Genomic DNA, 25,381 nt, shown 5'->3' with positions numbered 1-25,381 from the left:
AACATATGAAAAAAAACACTCTCAGTGTGATGTATATTGGATTGTTTTTTTTTTTTATTATTACCGTATATATATTTTTTTAAATGGAATATCCGACAAAAATTTTGATGACTAGCAGCATGTCCTAAATGGCTGGCCTTGCCAGGGTTTCCCAGTGTGTAGTGGTCAGTACCTATGCTGGTTATGATGTCTCAGAAAACATTGTTCTTCGGAGCTTTTGCAGGAAGTTGTCATAGTCTGAGGAGTATTTTTCGTTTGCTTCATATAGATGCCCAGTTGCATGTGTTGCTCACCTGATGATGATGATGAGAGAACATGCTAGAATAAGGTGTTATCCAAGCATGCTCGCGTGTTATTCAAATATCTTGGGCATGCTGGAATAATGTGTTTGAGTCCCTGCAGCTGCATGATTTCCCGGCTTGGATAATACGTTATCTGAGCACATTTGCCCATCAATATTACCTGCCTTCTTACCTTCTCGCATTTCCTCATGTAATAGTGATGTGCAAGCGTGCTTAGATAACGCGTTATTCGAGCATGCTCGGGTGTTATCTGTGTATTCTGGGCGTGCTCGGGTGTTATCCGTGTATTCTGGGCGTGCTCGGGTGTTATCCGTGTATTCTGGGCATGCTCGGGTGTTATCCGTGTATTCTGGGCGTGCTTGGGTGTTATCCGAGAATTCTGGGTGTGCTCGGGTGTTATCCAAGTACTCTGGGCGTGCTCGGGTGTTATCCGTGTATTCTGGGCATGTTCAGATGTTATGCGAGTATTCTGGGCGTGCTCGGGTGTTATCCGAGTACTCAGGATGTGCTCGGGTGTTATCCGTGTATTCTGGGCGTGCTCGGGTGTTATCCGTGTATTCTGGGCATGCTCGGGTGTTATCCGTGTATTCTGGGCGTGCTCGGGTGTTATCCGAGAATTCTGGGTGTGCTCGGGTGTTATCCAAGTACTCTGGGCGTGCTCGGGTGCTATCCGTGTATTCTGGGCATGTTCAGATGTTATGCGAGTATTCTGGGCGTGCTCGGGTGTTATCCGAGTACTCAGGATGTGCTCGGGTGTTATCCGTGTATTCTGGGCGTGCTCGGGTGTTATCCATGTATTCTGGGCGTGCTCGAGTGTACACCTATTTGGTATCCCTGCGTCTGGAATGACCCGACTTATAAAACTGTCCCACTAGTTAAACCCCTTTAGTGAACACCATAAAAAAACAAGGCAAAAAACAATGCTTTATCATCATACCGCCGAACAAAAAGTGGAATAACACGCTATCAAAAATACGGATATAAATAAACATGTACCGCTGAAAACGTCATCTTGTTCCGCAAAAAAATGAGCCCCTATACAGCTCCATCAGCGGAAAAGTAAAAATGTTATAGCTCTCAGAATAAATCGATACAAAAATAATTATTTTTTATATAAAAGTTTTTATTGTATAAAAGCAGCAAAACATTAAAAAAAATTATATAAAAGAGGCATCACTGTAATCGTACTGACCTGAAGAATAAAACTGCTTTATCAATTTTACCACGCGCAGAATGGTATAAACGCCCCCTCCCCTCCCCCCGCCCCAAAGAAATTCATGCTTTGCTGGTTTTTGCTCATTCTGAATCCCAAAAATCGGAATAAAATGCGATTTAAAAAATTGACGTGCCTGAAAATGGTACCAATACAAACGTCAACTCGTCCCCCAAAAAACAAGACCTCATGTGACTCTGTGGGCCACAATATGAAAAAATGATAACTCTCAAAAAAAAGCATCTTTTAGTGTGTGACAGCTGCCGAACATAAAAACCCGCTATAACGCCTCTTTCACACATCCTGATATTTCCGGTACCGGAGATGTCCGTGTCTGTTTGTATAATACTTGTGGCACACGTGTGCCACATCAGTACCACAAGGACGGGCGCCAGGGAAGAAGCGTTACAGTAAGCACTGTTCCCTGGCGCCGGGTGCTGAATATGGCTCTCATCATTCTCCCCTACTCTGCCGGGGATCAGCACAAGCGGGGAGAATCATTCTCCCCTGCTTGTGTCGATCGCCAGCAGAGCAGGGGAGAATGATGAGAGCCGTTATCAGCACCCGGCACTGGGCAACGGCGCTTACTGTAACGCTTCTTCCCTGGCGCCGATGCGTGTAACATGGATGATATCCATGTGTGTTATGCGTATGCACTTGTGCTGGATGTTTTGTGGCCCGAGCTGACATTAAAAACCGGACAAGTCAGTGGGTTTTGCCCACGGACACTCGGTCCGTTGAAACATACTGACATGTGCACAGACCCATTCACTTGAATAGGCAAATAGAGCTCCGTTCCTCCCGAGTCTCATAGGTTCTCCCAGTGGATCATGGCACCTGCAAACCATAACCGTAAAATCTGGCGCTCCTTCCCTTCTGAGCCCTGCCATGTGCCCAAACAGTGGTTTACCCCCACATATGGGGCGGTATCAGCGTACTCAGGACAAATTGCACAATAACTCTTGGGGTCCAATTTCTTCTGTTACCCTTGGAAAAATAAATATTTGGGGGGCGAAAAGATCATTTTTGGTGGAAAAAATATGATTTTTTATTTTTACGGCTATACGTTATAAACTTCTGTGAAGCACTTGGGGGTTCAAGGTGCTCACCACACTTCTAGATAAGTTCCTTGGGAGGTCTAGTTTCCAAAATGGTGTCACTTGTGGGTGGTTTCCACTGTTTAGGCACATCAGGGGCTCTCCAAACGCGACATGGCATCCGATCTCAATTCCAGCCAATTTTGCATTGAAAAGTGAAATGGCGCTCCTTCCCTTCTGAGCTCTGCCATGCGCCCAAACAGTGGTTTACCCCATATATGGGTTATCAGCGTACGCAGGACAAATTACACAATAACTTTTGTGGTCCAATTTTTTTTTTGACCATTCCAGAAATTCCTGTGAAGCACCAAAAGGGTTAATAAACTTCTTGAATGTGGTTTTGCGCACCTTGAGGGGTGCAGTTTTTAGAATGGTGTCACTTTTGGGTATTTTCTATCATATAGACCCCTCAAAGTGACTTGAAATGTGATGTAGTCCCTAAAAAAAATGGTGTTGTAAAAATGAGAAATCGCTGGTTAACCCTTATAACTCCCTAACAAAAAAAATGTAAAGTAGACATGTGGGAAATGTTACCTATTAAGTATTTTGTGTGACATATCTGTGTGATTTAAAGGGAACCTGTCACCCCCAAAATCGAGCGTGAGCTAAGCCCACCGGCATCAGGGGCTTATCTACAGCGTTCTGTAATGCTGTAGATAAGCCCCCGATGTATCCCGAAAGATGAGAAAAAGAGGTTAGATTATACTCACCTGGGCGGGCGGTCCGATCCAGTGGGCATCGCGGTCCGGTCCGGGGCCTCCCATCTTCATAGGATGACGTCCTCTTCTGGTCTTCACGCTGTGGCTTCAGCGCAGGCGTACTTTGTCTGCCCTGTTGAGGGCAGAGCAAAGTACTGCAGTGCGCAGGCGCCGGGCCTCTCTGACCTTTCCCGGCGCCTGCGCACTGCAGTACTTTGCTCTGCCCTCAACAGGGCAGACACAGTACTCCTGCACCAGAGCTGCAGCGTGAAGACTAGAAGAGGACGTCATCTAATGAAGATGGGAGGCGCCGGACCGCGACACCCATCGGACCGGACCGTGACCGCCCCTGGGTGAGTATAATCTAACCTCTTTTTCTTTTAGGATACATCGGTGGCTTATCTACAGCATTCTAGAATGCTGTAGATAAGGCCCTGATGCTGGTGGGCTTAGCTCACCCTCGATTTTGTAGGTGACAGGTTCCCTTTAAGGGCATGCAAATTCAAAGTTGGAAAATTGCAACATTTTCCCCAAATTTCCATTTTGTTCCCAAATAAACGCAAGTCATGTCAAATAAATTTTACCACTCTCATGAAGTACAATATGTCACAAGAAAAACATTGTCAGAATCACCGGGATCCGTTGAAGCGTTCCAGAGTTATAACCTCATAAACAGACAGTGGTCAGAATTGTAAAAATTGGCCTGCTCCTGTTGTTCTTTCTTGCACAAAGAAGGTAGCGGTCCTTCTGCTGGTTTGTTGCCCTCCTAGTGTACTGGCCCGTGTCTTGGTATCTGCACCATGCTCTGAACATTGTGCTGACAGACACAGCTACCCTTCTTGCCACAGTTCGCATTGATGTGCCATCCTGGATGAGCTGTATTAACTGAGCAACTTCTGTGGGTTGTAGATACCACCTCATGCTACTGTACAGTACATCTTGGGAGAGAGCAATAACAAAATGCAAAAGTGACAATAACAGCAGCCAAAAAGGATGAGAACAGAGAAATGGTCTGTGGTAACCCTCTGCAGAACCACTCCTTCATCAATGTTGTCTTGCTGATTGCCTATAAATTATACCCATTATCTATTCCATTTGCACATCAGGAGAAATTGAGTCACAATCAGTGTTGCTTTATAACTGGACAGGTTGATTTCACAGAAGTGTGATTGACTTGGAGTTACATTGTGTTGTTTAAGTGCTCCCTTTATTTTTTTGGGCAGTGTATATATATTATTATTATTATTTATTTATATAGCACCATTAATTCCATGGTGCTGTACATGAGATATATATATATATATATATATATATATATATATATATATATATATATATAAAAAAAGAACACAGCAGCACATGAATCTAGGCCATGTGAAAACACAGACAAATATTCAATATGAATTGTACTTCTCAAAAATATTATTTTCAAAAAAAAATTTTCAAAAATTTTTTTTTCATGAAACTTACAGTAATAGATGAAATGAAGATTCTTAGCGCATAAATTGGCCAATTCATGTGTGCCCATCAACCACGGCAAGGTGATCTCCTTCTGATGGGTCCTACTCTACCATACATGCCACTTTTGGGCCACCAGCCTACAACTATGGACAAAACATGTCACTCTGGGCTAAACCTACAATATATGGGTAGGTAGAGTTGATTACCGCCACCTGCAAGGTCAATGGGAGGAGTGCAAGATCAGTCTGGACATCCAACATCCAATAACTAAATAGAGAAAAAAAACAAAACAACCAGCACTCCTAATGTGAACACGTGCAAACTGCAATATAGATAAAAAAGAACACAGCAGCACATGTACATGAATCTAGGCCATGTGAAAACACAGACAAATATTCAATATGAATTATACTTCTCTAAAAAAAATATATATATGGTGGCCAGATTCTAACGCATCGGGTATTCTAGAATATGTATGTAGTATATAGCACAGCCCACGTACTATATTGCACAGCCACGTAGTATATAACACAGCCCATGTAGTATATTGCACAGCCACGTAGGATATAGCACAGCCCACGTAGTATATAGCACAGCGACGTACTATATAACGCAGCCCACGCAGTATGTAACAGCCCACGCAGTATATAACACAGCCCACTTAGTATATAATACAGCCTACGTAGTATATAACAATGTGGTCACCATATCCCTGTTAAAAAAAACATAAAAATAAAAAATAGTTATATACTCACCTTCAGGTGGCCCCCGGATCCAGGCCAGGCCTTTACTTATGCTCGTCACGATGCTTTGTTCCAGTAATGCCTTGCTGCAATAACACGTATGATGTAGCGGCCTCGTGAGACTGCTACGTCATGTACTGTCATTGCTGCAATGCATTCTTAGGACAGGGGTGTCGTGAGGACCGGGAAAGACTGGCGCGGACAGCGGAAGGTGAGAATATAATGTTTTTTTAATTCTTATTTTTAACATTATATGTATTTACTATTGATGCTGCATAGGCAGCATCAATAGTAAAAAAGTTGGGCACACTTGCACGGTTAATGGCAGCGTTAACGGACTGCGTTATGCCGCAGTGTGACGCAGTCCTAAAACACTGTCGGGGCTGACTGGAGAAACTATGGAGGGGGCACTGACTTGACGGAAGTAGGGAGGGGCCAATTTGCGGCCGGACTATGCCTGTCGCTGATTGGTCGCGAATCAGCGACCCAGGATTTCCATTACAAACAGACGGAAGTACCCCTTAGACAATTATATATATATATATATATTTATATATATATATATATATATATATATATATATATATATATATAATTAACAATTATTTTTTTCCACACATAGATTCGGTTAAAGAAAATCAGTCAGCTGCACTGCCCCATTGAATAACATTGGTCCGAGTGTGATCCGTTTTGTTAACGGGTAGAACTAAGACTGACAATACGGTCATGTGCATGATTAAACCTTTTTGCAGACCAAGTGCCCCACTGATGACAACACCAGAGAACATGGAGTACAAGAAACCACCAAAGAAATAGAACCAAAAAGTTTCCCCTTCTTGAAGAAGCATCTACGCGAAACCCACGTCAAGGGGTAGAAGGACCCATGGTCAATTCCAGTCATTATGGGTGAGCAATAACCACCTTCGGGGGACCTGTGAGTTGGTGGCTTTTTTATGGGATACATTAAATGCTACTTACTACTAGCCCTTCCCTTGTACCCCTATTATTGTGATGGTTTCACATACATCTTTCTAACTGAGGTGCTATTTGAATCCCCCTGGATATTTTACTGTTCCTAGTTTTGGTTCTCCTGCCGTGCCAGCATGTCTCTGTACTTATCCCCCTTTTTGGTGCTAAATTATTTGGCTTGCATTATCTGTATGTTATGTTGATTTAATAAATGATTTTTTGGTTTTATTTCTTTGGTGGTTTCTTGTACTCTACGTTCTCTTGTGTTGTCATAATTGAAGGAGTATCCCTCTAGCTGATGGATTACTTTGCATTTATGCATTTATTTTGGGAGCGAGGCTCTTGCCTCTCTCGGCCTTGGTATTGTATTTTGCTTATTCTGACTCTTCTACCAAGCACCCTGCTGATGTATGAAGGCCCAACCTCTTAACTTACAGAACCTAAAAGATTGGTGTCAAACACCACAATAATTCATTCAAGTAGTCTTGTGGAATCCATGACTTGATGGGTCAGCTTTTCTGGCAGCACAAAAGGGAAGTACATAGTGTTAGGTTAGTGGTTTTGATGTTATGGCTGATCTGTGTGTATATTTAATGGACATCATGACTCCGAATAGGGTTAAGTATAGAGCAAGCTCTTAACTATTTTAATGTCAAATAGATTTTCATGTTTGTTTTTTTTTGGAAATGGCTTTTTTGCAGAAGAATTTTCTATTTTAATCGTTTGAAATGTCTTCTAAGTTTGGCAGTTGCCTTTGGGTATTTAACACTTGACAGAATAAATCAATTGAAGATTAATTTTATGTTAGTGTGAAAATGTTTTTTACAATAAATGAATATTAAAGGACACAATTAGATTTTATTTAGTTTTGGTATATTAATGGCAATGCCTCCTCCCTTAGGTGCTAATGTGGCATTCTGGAGTTTGACAGTATACTTGTGATCCTATAAAGACTCTAATTTTTCCAAGTTTAGCAGTAAATGTGAACGATTAATAAAATGAGTAGATGCTACGTACTGTGCTATCCGGCCTGCAGCGGACTTCTGCCAGCAGTGTACAGCGATTGTCCTCATCAGCAGAATTCCAACGTGGTGTTAATCATCAGCTATTGCCAGTATTCTCACCATCTGTTTTCTTTTCTAAACACAGGACACCTTTTTTGTAGGTTAGAATAAAAACACCTGAATATGTCGCCACTCCCTCATCTTTCCAGACCGATCACTAACGGAGTTCCAGCCATTGTTTTTGAACTTGTAACGATAAATTCACATACATGTAAAACTAGGTGAGGACTAAAGGGGAATCAGCTCACTACTGCACTGTCAGCAATATCACCATGCGTTTGGTTCTCGAAATCCTCCAGGTCGGCACTGCCGGTAGTGTGATGGAAAAGGTGGGGAATGCCTATGGGGATATTGAACTCAAGCAGCAGAAAAATAATCCCTATAAATATAAAAGTCAAATTTATTGAAGTAACACCATTAAAAAAAGGATAAAAAAAACATGCAAAAATGCGTTTCGAACCAGTAATAGTCGGAGTCCTTATTAATTGGTCTATACCTTATGCGACTGCAAACTGCCGAATCATGACTGTGTGCAATGCCCACACTATCACAATTCCACTGTATTTGCAACACAAGTGGACAGTTACTTAACCACATCTGTGATTTGCATACTTGGGGTAATGTGCCTACTAATTACTTAGTCGCTTCTTTCAGAGTTCTGTTGATTAACAATAACAATCTAGTAGGCACGTGACTGGAAATGGGCATTTTGTGTATTTGTGGTCAAGTGGCCATCCACCTATGTTATGAATACAGGGGAATTGTGACAATGTGTGCATTGCACATGGCCAAGATTATGCAGACAGCAGTCATATAGCGACTGCAGAAATTTTTTTAAGCTCAGAAAACCCCTTTAATTTTTTGGTTAGGAACTTGCAAAAACTTAAACAAGCCATGAAGTAAAACGTAACCCTTTTGCAAAGGATTGTACCTATATTCTTTACACTGTTCTTGTGGTGGGCAAATAGTAGATACTGTATATACTCTAGTATAAGCTGACCTAAGTATAAGCCGAGGCACCAAATTTTGCCGCAAAAAACTGGGAAAACGTATTGACTCGAGTATAAGCCGGATATGCGTTGTCTCCTCATCCTCATCTTGGTATGCACGACCTCCTCATCCCCTAACTGATATGCATGGCTCCTCATCCCTATCCTGCATGGTTCTTCATCCCTATTTTGGTATGCACGGCCTACTCTTCCCTATCCTGGTATACATGTCCCCCCTCATCCCTATCCTGGTATGCATGGCCTCCTCATCTCCATCCTGGTTTGCATGGCTCATCCCTATCCTGGTATGCATGGCTTCTCATCCCTATCCTGGTATGCATGGTCCCCCTCATCCCTATCCTTGTATACTTTGTATCTTCATCCCTACCCTAATATGTATGGCTCCCATCCAAAAAGCGTAAACAAAACATCCTAGTTACCCTTCCTGTGCTACTTTGTAGCGTCTTGTTCCGGTGCCAGCAGCTGCTTTATGCTTGTAAGCAGCTGCCGGAATACTCACTGCTCTGCACGACGGGACAATGTGCGTGGAGGGCAGTGAGTATCCATTGCTGTTAAATAGCATGCAGAGTGTCAGCCGCAGCCGCCATGCAGTCACATGTCCCCACTACTTAAAGGAATGAATATTCATGGACCTCCACGCCCTTGGGCGTGGAGAGAGGTGAATATTCATTCCTCTTAAGTAGCAGGCACAAGTGACCGCCCAGCTGTGGCTGACACTGCACGCTAATAACTAATATTTCCTGCCAGCGCATTATGCATAAAATCCAACAAACATGCACCCAAACAGTTTTTTTTTAATCTATTATTGTGTACAGTGCTGTAGATCATATGCGTACCATATAAAAAGTGGGTTTTTAATATGTGCACTTTTATTCTAAGCACAATACTTTTTACAGTGCAGTGTGGCCGACTTGTGATCAGGTTTCAGCAGATGTATGCAGTACATGGAGCTCACATAGCAAATTTGTTCATCAGGATGCTCGCTTACATTATTGATTGGACCAAGTACAACAACATGAATGCGACTTGGCAGGGTTGATTGTGTATCTCATTACTCTGTCCTAGCCATTTTCAGAAGAAATATCTACTGATAATTACTGTTTTGGCAATCTTTGTACTGTGACCAGAACATTTTAGATTTTGCCATTTTGAAAGTAAATGCATGTTGAAGTATCTCTAGTAAAAGGATAAATATTATGAATAGTAAAGTGCTGTGGAATATGTTGGTACTAAAGAAATAAAAAATGATTGTTATTATAAATTCAAATGTTTGCTGACATGTGGCCAGGCAGAAGGTGCAAACACAATCGTCAGATGGTATCCCCTTTTTAAAGAGAACTTGACAGAAACTTGTACTCTTTCAAAGTATTTTGTGTCTGTGTTGCTTTTTAAAAGATAAACAAGTTGATCTCTTTAGGTCCCCAAATTGAGAGCATTGAGAAATTAGTGTTTTTAAAGTTCTATATATGTGTCTGGAAGTGCATTGAGGTGTTGTGCTTCTATCTCCTGAGCCTCACGCTGTATTCCCTGCTTATTGCCACTCTCCTCTGGTTGATTGACAGCTCCTACCTTTCAATAAACCCAGCTTTTTGGTGTCCTAAAGTTATCAACTTGCTTATCTTTTAAAAGGCTACACAGTCATATATAAGGTTTGGAAGGTATCTGACGGGTTCCCTTTTAAATGTGTTTTCCAATACTTATATTGATGACCTATCCATAGCATCAATGGGGGTCCAACAACCGGTGCCCCAACCAATTAGCGGATCACTTCTGGGGTTGGCCGGATAGTATCAAATTGGAGCTGTTCTACAACACTTGGTAGCAGCCACTAAACAGCAGAGCTGTGGAGTTTGCTCCTTACACTGTGTACATCTGGCTACCCCAGGAGTTGATCTCTAGGGGGCTTGATGTTGAACCCCACAATTCAGTCATTCACATCATGGAGAAAGCAAGTGGCATTGGACGTTTGCCAACTTCATGTACATAGCATTGCTAGTAATAAAGGGAGAGGAATTAACAGGTGTGAGGTTCATGCTTCTCCTAAAATGGATAGAGACCAAGGAGCGGGAAACGTAGGATTTCGCAGAAATGTGAAAAAAAAAAAAACATTTCCTATTACTCCTCTAATTAATGTGTATGGGCTAATATATAATAATGACCCACCTCTTCCGACAAGCCTACAACCTGCAGTAACCACCGATTGACCAAACCGCTGCACGGCCAGCTCTACCCTCACCTACTGTATCCTCACCCATCCCTTGTAGATTGTGAGCCCTCGCGGGCAGGGTCCTCTCTCCTCCTGTACCAGTTGTGACTTGTATTTTTCAAGATTATTGTACTTGTTTTATTATGTATACCCCTCCTCACATGTAAAGCGCCATGGAATAAATGGCGCTATAATAATAAATAATAATAATAATATTAGAATTGTAATAGAATTTTTGAGTGAGTTGTTGCTTACTATTGTGGGTCCATGCCCCTTGAAGAAGCAAGTGTGTGAAACGCGCGTTGGGGTCCTTCCTTCCACATCCAGGTGCAGGCTGGTTCATTGTATCATATCACTTCATTTAACAGCACTTAGTTTCACTTCTCCCAAGCCTGATTATAGCGCAATGGGATTTCTCTTATGTGCTTTACTTTACCATTTCAGTATATACTACTCCTTGTATTTTCCCAGTAAGGTACTTTCTCACAGCACTAGCTATTGTGGCTGCATTGAGGCTATATTATTTATTGCACCTTGGCACTCTGCACTTTATTGTGTTTTGGTTTGTTGAATTGATTTGATATGATATTTTGAGCCTTCTGCATATATATATATATATATATATATATATATATATATATATATATATAATGTGTATATATATATATATATATACTTTACTTAGAGGTTTACTATACTGATCATATTGAGAGATTTGATGGGGTAATTTATTGATTTTTTTTTTTTGTGTAGTTAACCTGTATTATCAAGTGGCTATTCTGATCATTCCTGCAATACCTCTTCCCTGTACGTGGTGCTACGATGTTGTCCGTCACCTTTTAATTGTGTCTATATACAATATATATAATTATTTCTGTTTAACTTGTTTTTTAAAATATTTATAATAAAAATTCTACAGTATTTTCTTTAGCTCTAGTGTCTATTTTTTCTTTGGGTTTTTATATACTTTACATGGCATAGCTTATGTATTTCATGCCCCGGTTTTTGGTTGATTCCAGTTGTATGAGAGGACAGTGAAATTGAATATTGTGTATAACAGTGTAAATACACTCCTTATAGCAACTAACAATAGTTATTACAGCGGAAGAACAACTTGTGCTGTGCTTGCAGGATCTGGAATGTAGAAGCATAATTTTCTCAAACGGGTTATTCGTACTACTTGCTGAATATTCAGCCACAAGAATTGTCTCATTACTGCGCAGAAATTTCTGTTCCTACCGGTAGGTGACCCAGAGGCTGCCTCTGACATTATTGGAGCATGATGTACTTTTGAAAAGATAAAAAAGTCAGCATTTATATTTGTCATTTCTTGCACAGAAGGACACATAATGTTATTTACTAAAAGTAATAACTTTATTTGTTTTAAGGTCACATATTTGTATTAGTTCTTTAAACTTTACCCCATTTGAAAATATCTTAAAATACAACTAGAGATTAAAACTTACTTATTCAATTTTTTTGTATTATTTTCCATAACGAATGTTTTTTGAACAAATAAACAAAGATTTAGCATGTTAAAGTAAATGTATGGTCATATTGGTGCTTTGATACTGATTTATTAGATACAGTGGCAGGTAAAGACCATAAAGACCAGGGGTGCCCAAACTTTTACATGCCACTGTACCTATAGGGAAGAAATCCTCATCCTCGTTCTTATTTAATTCACTTTAGATGTTTCCGTACAATATCCTCTTTTTTTCATCGGGGCGGAACTGTGGGTAGGGTTTCCTGCACACATTCACTTCCCAGCAAAATGGTGGCGCATGCGCAGATCGACATCCGAATGTCTTCAGCAAAATGGTGCCGGGGGCAGCACATACACAGGTTAATATCCGAATGTCTTCAGCAAAATGTGCACACATTGGCACCATTTTGCTTAAGACATTCAGATGTCAATCTGCGCATGTGCCGCCCCTGGCTTATTTTGATGAAGAACAGTAGGAGATGAATTTGCGCAAGCACAGACATCGACAAGCGCGGCTTCAGCACGAACTTTAAAAACGTAGAGGGGCCACGTCAGAACCAAAAATTCTTAACCACAGTCCCGCCCCAAAGTCTTGCCCTGATGTACAAAGAAGATAGTGCACCAAAACTTCTCACATGAAATTAACAGGAACCAGGATTCAGGTTTGTTCCCTACAGGTATCTATTAACCCCCTTACCCCAAAGGTGGTTTGCACATTAATGACCAGGCCAATTTTTACAATTCTGACCACTGTCACTTTATTAAGTAATAACTCTGGAACGCTTCTACGGTTCCCGATGATTCTGAGACAGTTTTTTTAGTAACATATTGTACTTCATGACTGGGGTAAAATGTATTCTATATGACTTGCGTTTGTGAAAAAAACAAATTTGGTAAAAATTTTGCAATTTTCAAATTGTTAATTTTCATGCCTTTAAAACACAGAGATATCTCACACAAAATACTTAATAAGTAACATTTCCCACATGTCTACTTTACATGAGCACAATTTTGGAACAAAATTTTTTTTTGTTAGGAAGTTATAAGGGTAAAATTTGACCAGAGATTTTTCATTTTTCCAACAAAATTTCCAAAACCATTTTTTTAGGGACCATCTCACATTTGAAGTCACTTTGAGTGGTCTATATAACAAAATACACAAAAGTGACATAATTCTAAAAACTGCACCCCTCAAAGTGCTCAAAACCACATTAAAGAAGTTTATTAACCCTTCACGTAATTCACAGCAATTAATGGAATGTGAAAAGAAAAAATGAACATTTAACTTTTTTTCACTAGAATGTTACTTTAGACCCAGTTTTTTTTTATTTTCACAAAGGTAACATGAGAAGTTGGACCTCCAAAATAGTTTTTCAATTTCTCATGAGTACGCTGATACCACGTATGTGGGAAAAAAAAACATTGTTTGGGCGCACAGAAGGACTCGGAAGGGAAGGAGCACGTTTGACTTTTTCAGTGCAAAACTCACTGAAATTGAGAGCATACGCCATGTCGCATTTTGAGAGCCCCTGATGTGCCTAAACAGTGGATATCCCACCACAAGTGACCCCATTGTGGAAACTAGACCCCTTAAGGAATTTATATGTGTGATGAGCACTTTGAACCGCCAAGTGTTTTACAAAAGTTTATAACGGAGAGCCGTGAAAATAAAAAATAATTTTTTCCCAACAAAAATGTTATTTTAGCCCCAAATCTTACATTTTCATAAGCGTAACAAGAGAAATTGCCCCCTAAAAATTTGTTATGAAATTTCTCCTGAGTATGCCGATATCCCATATGTGGGGGAATACTACTTTTGAGGCACAGTGCAAAGCTCAGAAGGGAAGAGGCGCCATATTGGAGTTCAGATTTTGCTGAAATGGTTTGAGGGTGACATGTCACATTGACAGAGCCTCTGAAGTGCCAGAACAACAGGAACCCCCTATATGTGAACTCCTTTTACAAACTACACTCCCAATGAATTCATCTAGTGGTGCAGTAATCATACTGACACCACATGTGCCTCCCAGAATTTTATACCACTGAGCGGTGAGGAAAGAATAAATTTACATTTTTGCCACTAAAATGCTGATCTAGCCCTAAGTTTTTAATTTTTCTAAGGGCTAATAACATTTTTTAATTTTTTTACAACAAACTGCAGTCCATTTCGGGAAATATTTTTCATTTTTTCAGGCAAAGCTCAGAAGGCAAGAAGCGCCAGATTTTACTGTTATGGTTTGCAGGTGCCTTGAGGTGCCTTTTATGGGCAGCACGGTGGCGCAGTGGTTAGCACTGTAGCCTTGCAGCGCTGGAGTCCTGGGTTCTAATCCCACCCAGGACAACATCTGCAAAGAGTTTGTATGTTCTCTCCGTGTTTGCGTGGGTTTCCTCCGGGCACTCCGGTTTCCTCCCACATTCCAAAGACATACTGATAGGGATTCTAGATTGTGAGCCCCATCGGGGACAGTGATGATAATGTGTGCAAAACTGTAAAGCGCTGCGGAATATGTTAGCGCTATAAAAATAAAGATTATTATTATTATTGAGGTGCAGGAGCAACAGTTAAGTTATTTTACAAAATACACCTGTTAATGAACCTGTTAATGAATTCATCTAGGGGTACATTGATCATATTGACACCAAATTGATTTTTTTTCTAGCTAAATAACATGAAGAACATGTATTATTGGGAGATTACATATGCAATTATGCTGCAGAGCAGATGTCACGGCTGGCACCTGGCTGCAGAAGGTGTTTTTTTTTTTTTAAAGTATGTACAGATATTCATTATGCAAACTTATCAGCAGTCTGCATTATGACTATCTAATCAGAGAGCTACATAAAGACCCCCCCTCCAGGCCTGCCCTGAGACATGAGCATCTCCTTAAATAAAAACTGAAAATAAACATGAAAGAACAACCATAAGGCCGGGATCACACATACGCGAGATACAGCCGAGTCTCGCATCTGAAAACCCTCCTCTGGCGCCGACACTCCGGAGCGGAGCGTGCAGCCACACAGCAACACATGGAGCTGCACGCTCCGCTCCGGAGTGTCGGCGCCAGAGCTCGGTTTCCACCTGCCATATCTCGCGTATGTGTGATCCCTGCCTAAGACAGATTTCATCAACCAAGGTATAATTTTAATCAGTATAACGACCTGACACTGTCTGTAGGTTACTGAGCACAATCCTGCTGACAGGTTACCTTTAAGAAGTGGAACAGTTTTATAGGTCGGGCCAAATATGTGTACTTTTATTGTTTATATTTTTTCCCATACAATTACTTATTTATGGGTGCAATATCTTTGATTTTTTAAATATTTTTTTTAACATTTTTACAATTATTTTAAAAAAAGTTTTTTATTTTCTTTTATTTTCTCTTACTATGAGACTTTGATTTTTTGCAGGCTGATTGCTTCTATAGCATGGGAATGCAGCAGCATCCCTATGCTATGCAAACTGTCAGCTCTGCACTGACAGATAAAATTGTTGACCATGCACTGTGCATGATCAAGCTACTTTCCTAGCTCTAGTGACCCGGATGTCGTCATTGACGACATTGGGTTACCACAGCAACAATTTGGCCCCATGTGACGATGCGGTGTCTCAGATTTAAAGGCAGAGGGACTGTCATCCCTCTGCCAGCTCCCGAAATGCTGCGTTCAAGTTTGATCGCAACATTTGGGGGGTTAAAGTGCCAGGAGCACTGCGGGACCACGCCTGGCACTTAGTGCCCAGTGTCAGGTGTTAGAATCAGCTGACACCTGGAGGTTATCGCATGCGCACAACCTGTGTGCGTGCACGATCACGTGGACTTAATAATCCATCCCACATCAATAGGTATCAGGGCGCAAGGACGTATTATTATTGAGATCGTCGGAAAAGGGTCAATTATCTTTTTTTGTTTTCTGCTACTTAGATTTCAGTGCACAGGGGCTCGACTGTACTTGTTGTCTTCTGCTCCTGTCTGTGATTCCCTTCACCTCCACCTGCATCCAGTCTTTGAAATGTCCACAGTGACCTGTGTCATTCAAAGTATGAAAGCAGCAGAGAGGGGCTGAGGAATCATAGACAGGGAGAAGACCCTGTCCGAGTACAGGCCAGCCCCGGTACCTAGAATCTGATCTAGCCATGTCTTTAGTTTACATTACAAAATCAGGCTGACAGATTCTCTTTTAAATGTTTTTCATTTGGTGGAATCTCATGGACAGGTCTTGTGACACGCTCCTCCTTCAGCAGTCATTCTATGAATAGTAGAACTGTGTAGTTGTAACATCCCAGGAATCCTGCTCTTACAGTGGTGTTGCCTTCCTTTCGGGGAGGGTGAGGCCATGCCTGGAAGCAAGGAAGATCCCTTTAAAAGGTGGTTCACACAAATGCAACATATTGTGATTCCAGGCCAGAAGGGGGAGCTCTGAACCCGGTTTCAGGGGAGCTTTCCCCAGATATATAGATATTCTGGCTTGGAAGAGGAGTTAAGAGAGTTGGTAGCAAACAGTGGAGGAGAGAGGAGTGTGAGCAGAGCTGGGGCCGTGCAGCCACGTGTGGTGCTGCAGCTCCAGGCCAGAGAAGAGAAGCAGACGGGTTGCATGGATAGCAAGTGCCAGAGGGGAGAAGCACAGGAGAACCAAGGAGCTGGAGGGGAGTTGCAACTGAGCTCCCTCCAAGCTGAAGCGCAGGAACCGGGAGCCCGAGGCTGTGTAGTACTTCAAGTCCCACAGCAGAACCGGAGGGCAGAAGACTCTAGGTCGTCTGTTCACACCCAAAGGTGTAGCAATACATAGAGCCCGGAGTTATCCTAGAGACCCCTGTAAAAAGGTTTGCATTGCGCACCATGCGGGTACTGTCCTAGGACAGGAATAGAGAGGACCTTGTTAGGAGCCACAGGCAGCAAGGAACTCCCCCCAAAGCATGAGAAGGAAGGCTTACGAACCTCACCTGGGGGATCTGTCATTGCTCCCAGGCCAACCGGACCTCACCAAAACCTGTTGCTGGTACCCTGGACTGTGGCTGGCTGTCTACCATCAGTAAACCAAGTAAAGACTGCAACCCTGTGTCCTCTGATTCTTTCGAGCACCACAACATCCTTGCCAAATACACCGGGAGCTCTGGGGACCCAGCTTCACCTGTGGGAAGCCATACTATCTTTGCTGCAGTACCATCACCCCCAGAGGACCCCTTTATTCAGCGTCGGTCACCAGTGACAGAGTACCACAGGTGGCGTCATGAACATTTCTTATTTTACAAACTTTATTCAAAACCCCTTTAAAGACCGTCCCTTTAACATGGGCACCCAGGGCCACAGGCTGGGTCGCCGCCGTGACACATCCCTTTAAGTACCGGACCCAGTACCGAGTGCCCCACGGCCCTGGCGGGCGTTCTATAGTCTGAGGAAGGCTGTAGTAACAAGTACTGGAGAAAAAATTGTAGTAAACTTCTTTAAACTGTCCTAAGAGCATTGTTCAATGCGACAACGCCAGGCCACATGCTAGCAGCGGATTTTGATGATTTGCGTACCAAGTGTATTTAGCATGGCAGAACATTTTTCAGGCAGCTATTAGTAAATTAATAACCTCATTGATAGCATGACAAGTGGAGTAAGTAAATGCATTTCTGCTTGTGGTGCTCATACTCTGCACTGAATAAATCGAGATGTTTTGCATACATCTTTTGCTTACATTATTAAAGGTTGTGCACTACTTGGAGAACTTCTCTTTCCTCATGTTTGGCGCTTGGATTCTTAGGGATCCCATGAACCCTGCGCCCAATCAGCTGCTGCTTCACTTTCCCGCCTTCGGACGTTTTGAACATCAACAAGAAGCTAGGGCCTTGGTTACTCCGAATTCCACTTGATCTATTTGTTTGAAGATGGGGACAGTGGTGCTAGCGATGAGTGGGCGCAGGTCTCACATGACATACCAATACCACTTGAGCGCCAGGAATGCGAGTTACGACACCGCTGGAATAGCACCGCCACAGAAGGCGAGTGTGTTTTTTATTTTAATAGGGCCAAACATGAGGTATGAGAAGGGGTTGTCCAAGTAGTGGACAACCCGTTTAACATGTCTGTTGATCCTGTTATTTCCTTTTTTCCACAACTTTTTCTTCTTTGCATTATTATTATTTATTATTATAGCGCCATTTATTCCATGGCGCTTTACATGTGAGGAGGGGTATACATAATAAAAACAGGTACAATAATCTTAATCAATACAAGTCACGACTGGTACATGAGGAGAGAGGACCCTGCCCGTGAGGGCTCACAATCTACAAGGGATGTGTGAGGATACAATTCTAATATAAATGTTAATTAAAGAGTATAATGCTGAGTGATTATTCTCCTCTGCAGAAACTGGAATACATGTATATTAAGTTGCACAAAATCATGTCCCCAAAATAATTGTTATGATAAAGAAAAAGTAGGAAGACGAAAAAAGGGGTTTGTTCCAGCTCCAAAATTTAAAATTAAGTCCTTTATTAATACATAGTAAAAGCGTAAGCTGAATAACTCCACAGCACAATAGGAAACGAGCTACGCGTTTCGATCTTTGCAGATCTTTGTCAGAGCAAAGAAAAAGTAGACAGCCCCTTTAACAAACCCACCATCATTTTAACTTGCGTTGCTCTACCAATATACCAGTTATTAAAATTACAAGTACTATTTTCTAGTTACATCTTAAAATATGTATTATATACACACATTTATAAATTGATGTCAGAGATTTATATCCTCGATAGCAATTTCCTCTAAGACTCTGAAAGTGAAAACGTTTTTTTTTTTCACCCCTGATTTTATTCCTCCTTTGACTCCCTAATTAGTCCCAATGGACACTGCTGTTATTCAAGCCCAGGTATGATGAATGGGTGTTCTTGTTGTATGCCGCTGCGCTGAGGATGAGAACCACTGTGAGAACAGACATGCTGTTAGAGGATGGCAGCACCCCAACAATTTAAAAACTGCAGTGCAGCTGAAAAGAACAAGTAAATTGCTGCTTTTCACAGTGCTACTCACCTGGTCCTTTTTTCTTAACTTTTTAATATTTTTATGACTCTAGATGACAGCAACTTTTTGGAAGGCAAAGACCCACAGCCACTGATCAAAAGAATGTTTTATTTTCTCCCTCAAAGTATTGAATTAGGCGAAGGCCTCATTCACATGGAAAAAATTGTACCAATGTCATCAGTGTTTTGCATTAGTGTGTGGTCTGTTTTTAACATCAGTGTCTTTCACGGATTGATAAATAAATTTCAATGCTTCTCCTATCCTTTGCAATGTTAAATACCGATATCACACTGATACTGTCCGCTTGCTGGACGTGTTTTTCACTGACCTGTAGACTTATATTGGCAGTTTTCAAAATTGCTGCCAGAAACAAAATTGACCTAGCTCTGTAAGTTTTGTACAGACAATTAGTCTGTGAAAAAAAAAACGTGAGCAGCCAGCCCCATAGATTATGATAGGTACGCACTCTATCTGGGTTTTTTCACTGATAGAACACATATGTTCAACAAGGATGCCTTAATGAGGCCTAATATTAATGGCCTTTTTCTATATAAGCAATATTTGTAAATAAATTCACTTTTCAAAAATTTATTTTTAACAAACTCCCCCTTTTGTAAGTGAGTTTTCACATTTTGATGTCACAGGTGTTACATAGGCAAGGTTGGATCACCTCAATGAGCTAAAATACTAATTCACTTTTTTTTTTCTTGAATAAACCGATAAAAAATATACATAAAATGCATAACATATTCAGGGAATCTCACATCAAACAAATGTACATAGTGCCTAACATTTTACCTGCCAAGAAGTACACTAGATGCATAACCCTTCTTATAAAATCTTCTACTGCATCTTGATATTGAAAGGGGTTGTCCGGCCTTAGGCTACAAGTCTGCAGTGACTCTGTTACTGCAGACCTGTGAGTCCACACTGTGCGCTGTGAGGATTCTCTTGCATTATGAGATTTGCAAACTTCCGGTCACATTCCACCAAGACTTGTCCGTCTTTGCTTGATACACTTGCATTGAGCAGGGCCGCACCCATCTAGTTTGAACGTGATCACATGTTTGCAAATAACATACCTGCGGTCATGTGTCTGCGACTCCCGGCACCAGAGAATCCAGTGTGCACACTGTGAGGATTCACAAGTATACAATACCATAGAGTGACTGCAGACTTATAGTCTAAGGCCAGACAACCATCTGTGCAGCACAGATTCATCTCCACTACGACGCCACAGCATCGGTCACTACTGAGCATGTACATATAGTGCAGCACAGATTTATCTCCACTACGACTCCACAACACAGTCTCCCTACTGACCATGTACATAAAGTACAGCACAAAATCATCTCAACTAAAAGCCCAGATCCTTAGATCAGGAGCAGAACAGACATTTATAGGACATTTCATAACGTTCTCAAATTATTATGAAAATTATGAAAATATTTACAGCACATCATGCATTGTACAACTGTACCCAATTTGCTATATATTTTAGGAATCGAAGTGGTCCACTTTATTCCAAATCGGAAATCATCTTCTACATGGCAAAACTAAACAAGAACGACCCTGTTGTCTCTATTAGTTACCTACAATGCAAATCTGCAGTTGCTAAGGGGAGCTGCATGGAAACTACAACATTTATTACAAAAAGATGCCCTGTTACAATCCATATTTTCAGATCCCCAACTTCTGCGTTTTAGGCAGCCCCAAAATCTAAATAACATCTTTAACGTCAGAAGCTCCCTGTCCTCTCCAACAGCTACAGGAATATTTCCCTGCAACCAGAAAAATTGTAAAACCTGTCCATTTATATTAACCACGGACAAGATAAAGATCCCCAACTCACATCAGGACTACAAGATCCCAGGTACTTTCAGCTGCATCACATCTAATGTAGTGTACTTAGTTATATGTACCAAATGTCCAGCTGGGGTCTGTATGTAGGGGAAACAGGGCAAAGCTTAGAGCAAGGATGAATTCTCATCACCACACAATAAAAAAAAAAGAATAGATCTACCTGCGGCCAAACATCTTTGTATGTCTGATCAAAGCATGATAGAAATGAAATTACATGTATTAAAAGGTAACTTCAAGTCTCGGAGAGACAGAGAAAATTGGGAGTATTAACTTATGACAACCCTTGACACATTCTGTGCAGGAATGAATGTGTCACATGGATTTATGTCTTTCTATATCAACTAAGGAATGTGCTCCCCAGACCATTTGGGGGCATCACAAACACGGAACAGACCTCAATGACAGAATACAACTTTCACAATCCTTATCTATAAAATGTTCCAATATTTACAGCCACAACTTTTTCTCCCTCCCCCATAGTGCTATTTCTGCTTCACCTCACTTGTCTTATCTACTGCATTATCCTGTGTGTATAAATATCTGACTCTTCAGATTTTGTGTCATTCTATGCCTGATGAAGAGGCCTGAGTAGTCTGGAAAGTTTGCCATTTGTTACTATCTTTTCAGTTAGACATTAAAAAGGTATCAACCAGGGTGGATTTGATTTAAATCTAACTGATTTAAATCATGATTTAAATCACGATTTAAATCACTAGTCAGTAAGGCTTGATTTAAATCAGTGATTTAAATCAAAGTTTCTACCTAACTGAATTTGACTCCTCTTCTTCACGGCAAAAATGTTACAACATGAACAGAGTTGAGAAAAAGACCTTAATCCTATTGTTCTACAAACCTATGAATACAGAATCAACCCCTTCAGTGCCAAGTCCAAGAAGTTAGACAATATGTTTCTGATTGTTTGGAGTGGAATAGATCTGCACAACACAAGAAGAATGTGAATCTAAGTGTGAGGAGGAGGAAGGGCAAGCAGACAAGAAAATGAAAGTGAAACTTTGAGCACAATACTGCAGCATAGCCACAGACAGACAAGTCTGAATCTGTTTGTGTGTACGATCTGAGGTTTATTACATTCTTTCCTTATAATGGCAGCAGGCCGTAAAAGAGACCCAGTTTGGGAATATTTTAATGAAGCTCCTTCGGGAATATTTTAATGAAGCTTCTTCGCCTATCGGTAAGGCAGGCATGCGTGCAAAATGCAAACGATGCAACAAAGAGATGCAAGGCCTGGTGGCGCGAATGAGGCAACATGAGAAGTGCGGTGATGAAGATGACTCATCTTCATCACCGCACTTCTCATGATGTTGCCTCATTCGCGCCACCAGGCCTTGCATCTCTTTGTTGCATCGTTTGCATTTTGCACGCATGCCTGCCTTACCGATAGGCGAAGGAGCTTCATTAAAATATTCCCAAACTGGGTCTCTTTTACGGCCTGCTGCCATTATAAGGAAAGAATGTAATAAACCTCAGATCGTACACACAAACAGATCCAGACTTGTCTGTCTGTGGCTATGCTGCAGTATTGTGCTCAAAGTTTCACTTTCATTTTCTTGTCTGCTTGCCCTTCCTCCTCCTCACACTTAGATTCACATTCTTCTTGTGTTGTGCAGATCTATTCCACTCCAAACAATCAGAAACATATTGTCTAACTTCTTGGACTTGGCACTGAAGGGGTTGATTCTGTATTCATAGGTTTGTAGAACAATAGGATTAAGGTCTTTTTCTCAACTCTGTTCATGTTGTAACATTTTTGCCGTGAAGAAGAGGCTGGGACCTCTGCGGAGTCAAATTCAGTTTTGAGAACTGCGTAAGTAAAGCGAGCGTCTGTGATAATATAGGAGAGAAACTGCCCACTAATCCTACAGAAACCTCTGGAAGAGCATGGCATTGTGAATGTTACACATATACAGCCTTTATTCTACTGAGTTAAACAACTCAGCTTTATCTCATGATGGAAGAACCTTTGGATGGTAAAATATTTTCCTCAAAAAGCAGTTTATTGAAAAAAATCTGATTTAAATAAAAAAAATATCTGATTTAAATAAAAAAAATCCGATTTAAATAAAAAAAATCCGATTTTTTTTGATTTTTAAAAAAAACACATTGATTTTTATCCACCCTGGTATCAACCACAGAGGGCTCTCAAATTGTAATATTTTACTATCTACTGGATAACACGGTACAAAGATGTTTTTTTTTTCTGTATCATAATGTCACTATAAAACTGGGATCTTTTTTGAGACATGGGTAAATAGCATATGCCATATATACAGTCGAAAGTCTGTATATTTCTATACACAATAGCAAATTCATTAAAACTCACTTTTTCCACAATCCTTGACATGTAATTCTAGAACATCTTTCATCTCTTAGATCAGTTAGGATCAATACTTTTCAAGTGAAATGTCAGACTGTTTCTAGAGACAAGTATTTCAACTTTTTTATCTTTCAACACATTTTCAGCAGATGAGAACTTTACATACACGTGGTTATATATGGTGGCATTACCTTTTACAATTGTGTAACTTGGTTCAAATATTTCTGTAATCTTCCATAAGCTTATGACAATAAGTTGCTTTACCCCAGTTCCATTAAGAGGAACGTGACAAAGTCAGGTTTCAGATCGTCCCAAAAATCTTCTCCGTTTCCTGCAATTTGTTGTTAAGCCATTTTGCAACATCTTTGGAAGTATGCTTGGTTATGATTTCTATTTGGAAGAATCACTTGTGCCCAACCTTTAATTTTCAGGCTGAAGTACGGTAATAAGATGTTAAATCTGTATCTCCACTTAATTTTCCTTCCACATAATGTCATCTATTTTGTGAAGTGCACCTGTCCCTCTTGGAGAAAAGTACCCCCACAACATGTTGATACAGTACTCGTTTCACTGTAGATATTGACACAATCTCACCAGGTTCTGCCATCATCTTCAAGATCTTTGGCTTTTGTCCTTGGGTTGATATGCACATGTTGGACCAAAGCACGTTCATCTCTGGAACACAGAACCCGTCTCCAACCTGATCGGTATGATGGCTGGACATTCCCATCTTGTTTGTACTTGTTTGTACAGATGAACGAGGTACCTTCAGGAATCTTTAAATTGTACTCAAGGATGAGCCAGACTTGTGCAAGTCCACAATTCCCTTCCTGATATCTTGGCTGATTTCTTGAGATTTTCCCATGATGCTACACAAAGAAGCAGTGTGTTTCAGGTGTGCATTAATATACAGAGGTGTGTCTCTAATTAACTCAGATGTTGCCAAAAAATCAGACGCTTCCAATCACATGACATCATCATAGGGGCAGTCCAGAAGTGTTTAACCCCTTTCTGCCATTGGACGTAATATTCCGTCCATGTGGGGTGGGCCTTAATTCCCAAGGACGGAATATTACGTCCAGCGCGATCGGCCGCGCTCACGGGGGGAGCGCCGCCGATCGCGGCCGGGTGTCAGCTGCTTATCGCAGCTGACATCCGGCACTATGTGCCAGGAGCGGTCACGGACCGCCCCCGGCACATTAACCCCCGGCACACCGCGATCAAAGATGATCGCGATGTGCCGGCGGTGCAGGGAAGCATCGCGCAGGGAGGGGGCTCCCTGCGGGCTTCCCTGAGACCCCCGCAGCAACGCGATGTGATCGCGTTGCTCCGGGGGTCTCCTACCTCCCTCCCTGCAGTAAGTCCCGGATCCAAGATGGCCGCGGATCCGGGTCCTGCAGGGAGGGAGGTGGCTTACCAAGTGCCTGCTCAGAGCAGGCACTTGGTAACGCTGCACTGCTCTCAGACAGATCGGTGATCTGTCAGAGTGCTGTGCAAACTGGCAGATCACCGATCTGTATTGTCCCCCCCGGGGCAAAGTAAAAAAGTAAAAAAAAAAATTTCCAAGTGTGTAAAAAAAAAAAAAAAAAATCCTAAATAATGAAAAAAAAAAAAATATATTATTCCCATAAATACATTTCTTTATCTAAATAAAAAAAACAAAACAATAAAAGTACACATATTTAGTATCTCCGCGTCCGTAACGACCCGACCTATAAAACTGGCCCACTAGTTAACCCCTTCAGTAAACACCGTAAGAAAAAAAAAAAAAAAACGAGGCAAAAAACAACGCTTTATTATCATACCGCCAAACATAAAGTGGAATAACACGCGATCAAAAAGACGGATATAAATAACCATGGTACCGCTGAAAGCGTCATCTTGTCCCGCAAAAAACGAGCCACCATACAGCGACAACAGCAAAAAAATA

General features: G+C 41.3%; 1 protein-coding gene across 2 annotated transcripts in view; it reads left to right on the top strand.

The window, feature by feature from the left end:
- ELOVL6 (ELOVL fatty acid elongase 6) overlaps positions 1–25,381 on the top strand; it is a 191,357-nt gene that overhangs the window by 89,595 nt on the left and 76,381 nt on the right. The window contains exon 2 of one of the 2 annotated variants that reach the window (XM_069743855.1): positions 6,267–6,420. The exons of the other annotated variant lie outside the window; for it this stretch is intronic. Within the exon in view, the coding sequence (XP_069599956.1) occupies positions 6,398–6,420 (23 nt within the window). The 5' untranslated portion in view covers positions 6,267–6,397. The remainder of the gene's footprint in view (positions 1–6,266; positions 6,421–25,381) is intronic. 2 annotated transcript variants of the gene reach the window in all.

Source organism: Ranitomeya imitator, chromosome 1 (genome assembly GCF_032444005.1).
Source record: "Ranitomeya imitator isolate aRanImi1 chromosome 1, aRanImi1.pri, whole genome shotgun sequence".
NCBI lineage: Eukaryota > Metazoa > Chordata > Amphibia > Anura > Dendrobatidae > Ranitomeya > Ranitomeya imitator.
The sequence above is the reverse complement of the archived record's forward strand: the minus strand, read 5'-3'. Positions and strand labels throughout refer to the sequence as shown.